Source organism: Orycteropus afer, unplaced genomic scaffold, assembly GCF_000298275.1.
Source record: "Orycteropus afer afer isolate SDZICR_OR568_19922 unplaced genomic scaffold, OryAfe1.0 scaffold00899, whole genome shotgun sequence".
NCBI classification, from domain to species: Eukaryota; Metazoa; Chordata; class Mammalia; order Tubulidentata; family Orycteropodidae; genus Orycteropus; species Orycteropus afer.
The window spans coordinates 566,955-579,347 of record NW_006922486.1 but is presented as its reverse complement, the minus strand read 5'-3'; the positions used below and the strand labels follow the sequence as shown (position 1 = coordinate 579,347).

At 33.7% G+C, this 12,393-nt stretch overlaps 1 protein-coding gene across 1 annotated transcript; it reads right to left on the bottom strand.

Annotated features, from left to right (window-relative positions):
• Positions 1 to 6,269: 6,269 nt before the first annotated feature.
• On the bottom strand, positions 6,270 to 7,202 carry LOC103212270 (olfactory receptor 14I1-like). Its single transcript, XM_007958270.1, has one exon. It carries the CDS (start codon positions 7,200 to 7,202, stop codon positions 6,270 to 6,272), a length of 933 nt encoding a protein of 310 aa, XP_007956461.1.
• Between the last annotated feature and the right edge of the window lie 5,191 nt (positions 7,203 to 12,393).

The window sequence follows — 12,393 nt, the reverse complement described above, 5'->3', positions numbered from 1 at the left end:
TGGAAAAGGAAGTTGTGGGTCTCACTCAATAAGTGAAGTTGCAGGAGAATTGGGTATAGTTTTGTTGTATGTGGATTGTTGCTGTCTCTCACTCAGTTAGGCAAAAATAACAATTGAATAACCATCAAAAAAGTAAAATCAAATGGACAAAAAAACACCATGTAATCACATATGAACAGTAACCAAAAAAAAGAAAAGAAGGGGGGGAAATTGCAATATCTGGGGAGAAGGGAATAAGACAAAAAAATGTAGATAAGGAGAATAATGAAGAAAAAACATGAGGAAAAGGGGAAAAAAAAAGAAGGAATTGGGTTAAACATGAGAAAGAAACAAAGAAAAAAAAAATTGGAACCAGGAACAGGGAAAAGAGAAAAAGCTGAAAACTATAACCTAGGAAGGGAGGAATAAATAATAATAATGAAAATGACAAAAGTAATAATAATTACAGTTGTTTGAAAACAGCAAAATCAAACAAACTAAAAGGAAAAAAAAAATATATCCGTCCGGGGCATGGCAGGACATGCAGGCTCCTTCCCAGCACATAAACTGGGATGGAATTCCTACTGGCTTAGAAGGTGGATGGAAGTAATGAATGGCCATACCTCTATTTACCAAGAGGGTGTAGGATATAAGAGAAACAAGATGAATGTTGTGTCTTTCCAATCATCAGCTACTAAAATGTCCTTCTCATTCCTGTCAAGTGGAGCCTGTATTTAAGTCCTTGGAATATGGGAGAATGCTGTTACTTTAAATATCCAAAATGGTCAAATCGCTGGTAAACATCAAAATGTTTGTTCCCTCTGGACAGGCAATAGTCCATAGCACAGCCCTGCTTCCTCTTCACTGTTTGTCCTTTTATTCTCCAGCCACCAGCCACCAGAGCAATCTGCAATGCAGGCCCTAGCTAGCAATCCTGATTTTTAGATTAATTCTTAGGTCCTAACCCCACTTGCCAATATCCAAGCTGTATGTGCCATCAGGATCACTGCCAGATGGTAGCTCCATATGTCTCCTTTTTTGGTGCTTTCATGCAAATTCTTCTGTTTGTTGGAGTTTAGTCTTCTTCTATATCCTTCCCTTCAAAGCTCAGGGGTCCAGGATTATCTTCTATAACTGTGTTAATTAGTTCTTTTTTTTCCTTGTTGAAGAGAGTCTGTGCACTCTTTCTGCTTATTCTGCCATATTACTGGAACCTATTGAAACATTCTTTATGAAGATGAGTGTCACTCCATTCCTTTTCAATTTGTCATTCCCAGCATCATAGATCATACAATAGTCTGATTCACAATGTCCAAAACCAGTCCATTTCAGCTCACTAATGCTTAGGATATCAATGTTTTTGCATTCCATTTCATTTTTGACAACTTCTAATTTGCCTAGATTCATACTTCACCCATTTCATATTCGTATTATTAATGGATATTTGTATCTGTCTTCCCATTTTGAATCATGCCACATCAGTAAATGAAAGTCCCAAAAGCTTTACTCCATCCATGTCATTAAAGACTACTCAATTTTAAAGAGGCAACTCTTCCACAGTTATATTTTGAGTGATTTACAACTTGAAGGGCTCATCTTCCATCACTATATCAGACAATGTTTCATCTTTATTCATAAAGTTTTACATTAATATGTCGACAGTGTTTCACTGTCATTCATAAAGTTTTCACTTCCCAGTATTTGAGAAGTAAATGGCCCCTTCCTTCTTCAGAATGTGTCTTAGTCTGGAAGCTGTGCTGAAACCTGTTTACCATGAGTGACCCTGCTAGTATTTGAAATACCAGTGGAATATCCTCCAGCCTTACAGAAATATACAAGCCACCACAGTACAACAAACTGACAGACACATGGTACTTTAATGGTATATAAAAAATTCCATTATAATCACATACCAATATACTCTTGTATTTTCTATACCTTGTAATTCAGCACATCCAAGTAGTATATTTCTTTTGAACTTCCTTAATATTCCCTTACATTCTGAATCTAGATACTTTTTTCTTAACATGGATAAAACAAAAATGAACTGAACCATGTCTTCACAGACTTCACTGAAGCCTGCTCATAAAGTTTTCAAGTGTAATATTTAAAAAGTAAAATGTTCCTGTTCTCCTACCTAGTTCAAAATATCAATGATATGTTCTTCTGTTCTTTTGATGTAATTTCTTTTCAAGAAATTGTTTTTATTTCCTGGAAATTTGTCTATCTAAGGACAAATGGTAACTTATCTAACACAAGGGTCACTAATTAGCCTAAGACACATCTTAGGAAAGAAAATCAACATTAGGTAAGATTACACCTATTAAAAATTTCCCTCACCCTTTTTACCAAAAGAAAATGCAGAACTGCTAGGACCTAAAGAATGTTTCACAGAGTGGATTACCAATTATTTTTAAAATAGCTTCCATCTTAATGTCATGCCTAAAACTTTCATCACTTTACCTTGAGAGGTTCACATGAAATTGAGCTCTGACAACATCATGACAACTGTTTCACATCTTTCCACCCTGGGTCTTCTATATATGTATATCTTCTTTGTGTGTGTGTATGTGTGTGTGCAGGAAAGGAACAATTAAAAATTGGAATTTTAGCTCAGATATACAATGGAATCAGATATTCAATGTATATTACAGTTTGCATCAACTCAATACCTAAAATTTATTTCCCTTGCATAAGATCAATAGCAATAGCTGCAATGTTAGTAGAAGAAAATTCTGACATAATCTTAGAGTACAGACCTCCAGTAAATGGAACTCTATGCTGTTCAGACTTATCTTGTCCCTGGAGATATTCAATAAGTTTTCACTTCCAAACTCATTTTTCATGTATTGGTACTCTTTTCTCCTGTTTATATTATCAATCATAGGTGAAATACCTTTAATCCCACCACCTCAATCCTTCTCCAAGAGGATGGAGAATGTCATGATTATTTGACTTTATGTAGATCAGAGTAAGGAAGTGGATATTATTTAAAGATGCAGAGCTTATTAACATGTCAACACTGATAATCTCTTTCTTTTTGGACATTAGCAATAGAAAGTGTTTTAAGAAGCCATTTTGAAGGACAGTGTGAACACAAATCTGGAAACCATTGATATCAGCCTGTAACTCTAGAACACAAGATATGAATGGAATTCACTCAATAGCATTCCTAGAAATGTAATTATTCTGAAGAATTTCTGAGAGGGCTTCCACACTACTGCATCTTGCAGAACTAACACAGATGATCTTCCAGTAGCCAGCCCACACTCTATCAACTGTCTTCAACACTGAAATGAAGAAAGTATATATGTATGTATTTACACACACATACACACACATATGCATGCATACATATGTGTATGTGTATACACACACACACACACATACATATATATTCAAATATATATATTTGAACTAATTTACTACTTCACTAAAATGTTTGACCAAAGGTAAAGAAAAGTAAATTGCTTGGTAGAAGTGACTAGAAAAATGAATTTAAAAAAATGAAATCTTTCTTTACTATTTTAAAGTGATAATCAGTAGATAGATTCAAAGCCAAAATTTGAAAGATAACACTATAGAAGTAGCACAAAATATAGATACTCTTTTAATTGTAGGTTAGTACATTCTACCTGGGAGCTCTGGTAGCATAGTGCCTAAGGCACCTGACTGCTAACCAGAAGGCTGGTGGTTCAAACCCACCAACCACTCCTCAGAAGGAAGGTTGGGCGATCTACTTCCATAGTGATTGATACTGCCTTGGAAACCCAAGGAGGGCTCACTATGAGTTGGGTTCGACTTGACAGCACATAACAAACAACAACATTCTTCCTATACAATAACCAGAAGATGCAGAAAATAGCATTTTATTGCTATTAAAATAATCTCTTCAAAAATAGAACTACAAAAGACATGGTTTCCCTTGGCCTTAATTAGCAAGGAATGAGTATAAGATATGAACATAGATAAACACATCATCAAATCAAAAGACTATGGCCAGAAACCCATTAATGATGGTACAAAAATATTTTTTAAAATTCACATGTTGTCCATATGAGTTCCTATGTTGTTATTGTTATGTGCCATTGAATCACACCCGACTCATAACAACCCTTCCTTAGGTTTTGCAAGGCAGTATCACTATGGAGGTAGATTGCTCCATCTATGAGTTGCTATATTTCTGCCAAATATGAAAATTTCTAAACCACTTGAAATTTGACAAATACAACTCAGATGAAAGTAAACCATAATTTTATAAAGATAAGAGTGATATGAATTATGTAACTGGGTTTTGCTTGCTTAAACATGAATATGGAGTAAGTGTGAAACCAATGAATTGTTGGTAGGAACATGAACGTGGTAAAGAATGTTGAAAAAAATTAGTAAACTGTGCTTGGGATGCTTAGACATACATAGATTAGGGCAAATTTTTTTGAGTGTTATAAGGGACAAAGCAGCAGTTAAATATGAAATTAGTAACAATTTCCATAACTTTCACTGGCTCATTTGATTTAAATAAAACAAAATTCAATTTACATCATGGTAATATTTATTGGAATTTGTTAAAATACACACACATATGTACAGATAAACGTATAACATTTGAATTCATCTTTATGTAACAATTATAGTTGAAGGAGGAATAATCATGAGATGTGTTCAAATAGGGATACAAATCATGACTGTCATTTTTAGATTCAAGATTTAATTATTAGAATAGCTCAAGTTTGTTTATCTGGAAATCATGTAAATCATAACAATCTTTTTTTTTTTTCCTAAGTATAAATTGCCTCCAATTCTGGAATAAATCTCTTTAACTGTACACTAGTAAACTAAAAACTTTCAGATTACATATACAATACTGTAAAAGCAGATTTTAAGAGTATTGAGAGAGGAAAAAAAAATATTTTCTCTCTGATGGAAATAATCATAGAATCTATATTAAATTTGAATTTCTTATTTCCCATTGCCACCCATTTCTAAATTACCAGACCCTCAGATTCATACCATCACAAGCTATCCAAGTCATATTAGTATCTAAATCAGACACATTAGTTATCTTTTCACCTTTTCTCTTTCTAAATAATTATTTTAAATATTGAATCTTTATCAGAAGTGTTTGTCATATGATAGGCATTTGCATATGTTGTTCACCATCTTCCTTTTATTTCATGGATACAAGAAAGCAATATCTGTGTCCTTAGTGTGTATATCAATTATCTCCCCCCCCCCTTGGCACTGTTAATACTCAAAATGGGAACTCTGAATTCTAAATCTCTGAGAAATTTGGAATAAATCTTTTGTCATTATGTACACTGATACATATGGGCTTTCTTGGAGGAGGAAGTATTTCTCCTTGTAATTATCTAAAAATAATTATAGATTGTGTACTTATAGATACATAAATGCAGGTATACTGAAATAAAGGATTAAAATCCAAATATGCTATGAAGTACACATGATGAAAAAATCATATTATATTTGAAAAAAATAATTGCAAACAAACAAACAAAAAATAATTTAGCTCAAAAAGAATGTCATCCTTAAGTATTACACTTTAAAAAAAAATCTGTATGACACCAAATGACAGTAACTAAACAAGAGAAGAGAAGTTTAGGAGGAGTGTCTAAAGTAAACGAGGTGAAATAAGTAAAGAGGGATGTCAAAAAAAGTGAAGAATGTAACCAATGCCTCTGAACAGTATGTGTAGAAATACTTAAATGAGAACATACTTTGATGTACATATTGTCACCAAAAATAAAATAAATTAAACTCTTTAGGCATTATTATTATTATTATTATTATTATTATTATTATTTACTGTTAGGTAAGCATGCATTTTACTAAAGTTTTGCCAAACACAGTACACATGAGAAAATAATTGATCTCCCTAGAATTTCTTTTAATTTAAAAGAACTTGTGATTAGTAAGACAATTCAGTATATTGAATATTTAACACAAAGCATTTGACATTCAAATAGGGTGAGTAAAAGAAATAATAATTAATTGTATCCAAGTAAACTTTTTTTTCAAATTACTGTCTGCTGATCATTCATATGGCAATCTACTTCCACAGAGATATTGTCTTGGAAACCCGAGAAGGGGTTGCTATGAGTGTGATCCAACTTGATAGCAGTGAGTTTTTTTTTTTTTTTTTTTCCCAAAAAATGACAAAATGTTTAAAATATTAACTATGTCTACTTTTTTGGGTAATAGCATATGCTTATTTAAAAATTATTTACAGTAAAAAACAAAAACAAAACAAAACATAAAAGCACAATAACTCTCTAGGGGACCTTGGAAGATCTATTAAACATTCTGCTGAGAGCACTCTTGATCTCCCTGTTCCTCAGGCTAAAGATGATGGGGTTTATGAAGGGAGACACCATGAAGTAGAACATAGCAGTGAGAAAGCTTTGAATAGTAGATACCTCAGAGATGGGCCCCAAACAAGCAAATAACCCAGAGATTATGAACAATATAATAGTAGCTATCTGGGGGCAGCAGGTAGATAAAGCTTTGTTTCGGGCTTCTACAGATCGCATCTGAAGCACAGTAGAGAATATGTTAGCATATGAGATGAATAAGATGATGAAGAAAAATAGGACAATGCAAGCACTTAGCACAAGGACTACTGTCTCAGAAAATTGCACAGACTGGGATGAGATGCTTAGGATCTGAGGAATATCACAAAATAACTGGTGAATCACATTGGACTTTGTGAAAGGAAGTCTGAATAAGGTGCCTGTGTGAGTTGCAGAATAGACCAGCCCACCAGCCCACGAGGCCCCTGCGATTCGTGTGCACAAACGCAGGGTGAGGATGAGCTGATAATGCAGAGGGCGGCAAATGGCAACATAACGGTCATAGGACATGACCACAAGGAAAAAGAACTCTGTGGATCCAAATAAGATAAACAGGAAAGTTTGAGTAATACATTCTTTAAGGGAGATCAGTGTACTGTCTGTTAGAGAGTTCACAATTGCTTTAGGAACAGTTACTGAGATATAACAAAAATCTATGAGGGTTAAGTTGCCTATAAAGAAGTACATTGGGAGGTGAAGATGTGGGTCTGTCACAATGACCAAAAAGGTTAGAAGATTCCCAGCCAAGGCTCCCAGATAAATTACTAGGAATAGCAGACCTTGCAAGACTTGAAGCTCCCGTGAGCCTGCGTTACCCACAAGGAGGAATTCTGTGAAGGCAGTAAGGTTGTCCATGTCTGTCAGTATGCTTCAGTTCTGTTGAAGCCAAAGGATAAAGAAATAAGAAATGATTCCAAACAAAATGGAGGGCAAATTATCATCATATGAAATAAAAACTGTGATATTTGGTATGCGCATTTAAAGATTCACATTTCATTTATCATTATTATGGGATGCGTATGTTCTTAATGATAAAATGAAATGAAGGAATGAGAATATAGGACTAGAAACGTCAATTTCAGTAAATGAAATCAGTATACCTTGCACAATTTAGAGTCTTTGTTTTTGTTTTTCTTTAAATTGAATTTAAAAATAAAAATATAAACCAAAAAGCAAGAAAGCAACAGGATAAAAACAAATGAGCATACCTGCTGACTGATATGTTGTTTCACCTCCACACATTGTCTCTCACAAAGACTCACTGATGTAGAATGCAACACAGTGACATGTCAGTTTTCTTCATTGATCATGCACTGGAGAGACCATTCTCAGAAATGTGTGTTTTTACTGTAAACCATGTAAAGAAATATATATTGTGTGTCTTGAATCTCTGTCTTGCTTGATGATTACTTTCTGGATGACACTGATGTACTTATATCTCCTAGAAATCTCACAGGGAAGTGGTAACTGCAGCCTCTGGAAAGATAAAGCACTTTGATTTTTTTCCCCAACAAATATTGGGGTCAGTCCACTGGGATTAATTATGTTGTTGTTGTTAGCTGCCATCCAGGCGGACCCGAATCATAGTGACCTTCCTTGGGTTTCCGAGGCTGTGCCACTATGGAAGTAGATTTCCCAACCCTTCCTTCGGAGGAGTGGTTGGTGGGTTTAAACCACCAGCCTTCTGGTTAGCAGCCAAGTTCCTTAGGCACTACATTACCAGAGCTACTGAGATTAATTATATTAGTAACTTTTTTTTTAGTAGTTAACAGGATTTTCTAAAAGTTGAAAAAGCACAAGTTCTTAAAAATGTTTTTAAGTCAGTGTTGGCTTAATGACATTTCAAAGTTACTGCGTCATAAGAATGGAATCAATATACTTACTGTGGAAAAAAATGCCAACACTGTTTATGTATATACATTTTATTCTTAAGCAAATGTAGCTATAAAATGTGTAACAGAAGATGAAGTAAGAGAGGAAGTATGAGCTTACCCCTCACATCTCAACTATGTTAACAATAAATCTCTGAAAGGTCCTCAAAATCACCAACATTAGTGGTATTTTTCATGAAATATTTGAAAGTCAGAGCTTCAGAATGAAAAACTATTATATTGGCTAGTATCACACAATATAAACCTCCTAAATCGTAGATACAATTGATACTTTGTTATCTCTAAGAAGGTAACGAGGAAAGAAAATTATCTGACAAAATCCAGAGGTAATTGCAGGGATTCTTACCGAGAAATCAGTACGAAGATTTGGGCAATAATTCAGGAAAAAAAAAAAAAAAAGTCTGAAAGAACTGTTACCTTCTTCTTTCCCAAATGACCTCCTCACCTCTCTCAAAATCCCATTCAACTCTCATAGCCCCACTCACTCCTGGTGTCTATCTATTATGGTTACTATCTTTCTTTCAGTTTCTGTTTTCTTTCTTCTCCTCTCCCTTTCATATTCTCATAATTAGACCCCTGACTTTCACCTCCTCCTTTACAACAACTTCCTCACTCTAATTTAGCATCTTAATCTAATTCACCATCAACTCTTTACCTCTGGAAGATCTCTATTATTTTCAAATGTTCCAAAGGACAGAGAAAGTGGTTTATTACTTGTTGTTGTTGTGTGCCCTTGAGTTGGACCCGCCTTCTAGTGACCCCTCCGTAGGTTTCTGAGGCAGTATCAATATGGAAGTAGATTTGCCAACCTTCCTTCTGAAGAGTGGCTGGTGGGTTTGAACCTCCAGCCTTGTAGTTAGCAGTCAAGTTCTTTAGGCACTATGCTACCAGAGCTCCCAGGATATTACTTAGGATACCTATTAGAAAGACTAGGGGATGCTTGAGCTTTGTTTAATAAGACAAAAAAGAGCTACAGAAAGTGAGAATTTAGCCAATTATGCTGAGCATAACATGCACTCCATGTGCGCTAAAATCTTAGGAATAAGATAACAATTTATAAAGCTTCTCCTTAAAGTATTTTTCATATTAACTGTGGAGTAATCTTATTATACCTACAAGAGTACATGATGCACATAGATGAAGAAGTAGTTAGTACAAAACAAGTGAGTACTCTGTGGTTTGAAATCTAGAAAGGTGTCAGGGTTGTATACTTTGACCATACTTATTCAATTTGTACATTGAACAAGTAATCCAAGAAGTTAGACTATATGAAGAACATCACAGCATTAAGACTGGAGGAAGACTCTTTAACAACCTGTGATATGCAGATGACACAAGCTCACTTTCTGAAAGTGAACATGGCTTGAAGCACTTCTGATAAATATCAAAGACTGCAGTCTTCTGTATAGATCACACCTCAATATAAAGAAAATCCTCACAATAGGACTGATAAGCAACATCATGATAAACTGAGAAAATATTGATATTGTCTAACATTTCTTTTCACTTGGTACTACAATCATTACCAATGACAGTAAAAACAAACCAAAACAAACAAGCAAACAAAAACTCAGTACCATAAGGTCAATTACACCTCATACCCATCCCTACCGGTCTTCTAAGGCTATAAATGTTTATGAAAGCAGACTGCCCCATCTTCCTTCATGGAGCGTCTGGTGTGTTCAAACCATCAACCTTTTGATTAGCAGACAAATACCTTAATCAATACCCAAGAAGAGCTCCTTAACCATGGCAGTAGCCGTAAAAAAATTCAAACAATTTATTCTATTGGGTAAATCTCCTACAAAAGACTTATTTAAAGTTTTCAAAAAGCAAAGATGTTGCTTTGAGGAGTAAGGTGCACTTAACCCAAGCCATAGTATTATCAATCTCTTCATATGCAAGGCAATGAATAATTAAGAACAATTAAGTATTTATGCATTTGAATTTTGGTGTCATTTAAGATTATTGAATATACCATGACCTGACAAAATGAATAAATTTCTCTTGGAAGAAATAGAGTCAGAAAACACTCCCAAGAAACCAGGATCGTGAGCATTCAACATGTGCATTTTAGACATGTTATCAGGAGACACCTGTACGTGGAAAAGGACATCATTTTTGGTATGTGGGCAGGGAAAAGAGGAAGGTGAAATCAATTGACACAGTGACTGCAACAATGGGCTAAAAAATAGTGATGATTGTCAGGATGGTGTAGGATGGACAGTGTTTCATTATGTTGCATATAGTTTCACACAGTTGAAAGTGACTCCATGGCATCTAACAACAACAACAGTCTCCAGAGTCTATAAAAAGAGTTCCACATTTTTCCTCCAAACTTGGTGTTGTATTAAAAATAATGGCAAAGGGATGGAATTTCTTGGAGGCTATTTTTAATTCTTGGATTTATTTTGAAGAACTTTATTATTTCACAATAGGGAGAACCTTGAATTAGGTGTGTAAATTCTGACACTAGCAAAAATCATCCCAGAAACTGAGACATTTTGATGATTGACATGTTTCTGTAACTGACTAATGGGGTCTGATTTTTTTCTCTAATGCCATTGTGGCAGAACAACTCATGGAGCATTATCAATAAAGATGTATGCTTAAGCTATTTCTGTTTTTGAAATGATACTATTATCTATTAAATATTATATCATGTAGTCTGAAAATAAGATATGTAGTAGTATTAAGTTTGTTTTGTATATTTTATATTTCATAAAATTACATTAATGACATATGTAATGAAGCTAACAACTGGGAGTCAAACAATTTTTGAATTTTTATCCATAGAATATTACATAATAATTTATTTGAGTGGCTTTTAAAGTATGTACATATGAACATTCATATATATACAAAAATGAAAAATTTCCTCATGAACCTGCTTCTTCAAAATGTACATTCTTAACAAAACTGATTTATAAAAATAAATATTCCTCAGTAAAATACATGCTATTTAATTTTCATGGAAATGAATTATAGTCTGCATGATCATAATAGACTCTGTTAGTTTTGAAGTTAATATTATAATGCTTTCAACAGATGTAATTCTGTTTGGATAGTATACATTTGTCTGTACAAAGAGAATACATTTTTGCTTTTAAGAAGCATCACCTGTGTAGGGAGAGAATCATTGGCTATATAAAATTTTCTTAAATAATTGGAATATTAAATGGGGTCTACTAGTAGGATGTGGGGAATTAAACAGATTCCACTAAGCATAACCTTTTGCTTACTTGACATAGAAGCACCATAATATCCTTATATTTCAAAGGGTCACCATGTGGAAATTTTTAATTCCTTATCTTTCTTCTTTACATGAATGTTTTTCTCTGAGACTGCATCTTTCTACTGATTTCAATCCTGCACATTCTTATATGTCAGCTCTTTCTTAACTAGTTATTCTATTTTACATAAGAAATTTATTTACTTTATTCTTATTTGCTCAAGATAATATATCTCATCAATCTAGTCCTCAACATGATGGACAAGCAGAAGAAAAAATCCTTTCATACACAGTTGATACTAATCCCTGTAAGTGGTAATGAAATCCCAATATCACTTACAACCACATCAGTAAGCAAATTTCATAAATATCTATTTCGTTTGGATCACTTACTGCATAATTATCCTCAATATTTCAATAAAAAATTAATTTTCAGAGGAATTCTGCTTTAACTTCTCTAGAGATTTCAGCTGCTTCTCTGGCATACAGATGATAGAAATCACACTATGTTCTATTCATGTGTTTATATGTTCAAGATGAATTTTTGTTTAAATTTTAAATGCAAGTATCTTCCTGTCATATATCAGCTTAGTATCTTCCATTGACTTGTTGCACAAGATAAATGTATTTTTGTCTTATGCAAACATCACCAAAATATCATAAATTAACATAAAATTTGTGAAACCAGCTATGAATCAATTGAAAGGTATTCACACATTGATCTTAAAATATAAATTTTGGAAAATGTGTAAAAAGTAGGGTCTGATATACGGGAGGGAACATTAAATATATATAGAAACATAAAAAGATATATATATATTTGGGTTCCTTGAAAATACACATGTACACACAAATGGAGGCTGTGGGATAGAGAAAATTCATGTAATAATGCATGGATTGAGATTTCACTAAAAATAAAAAA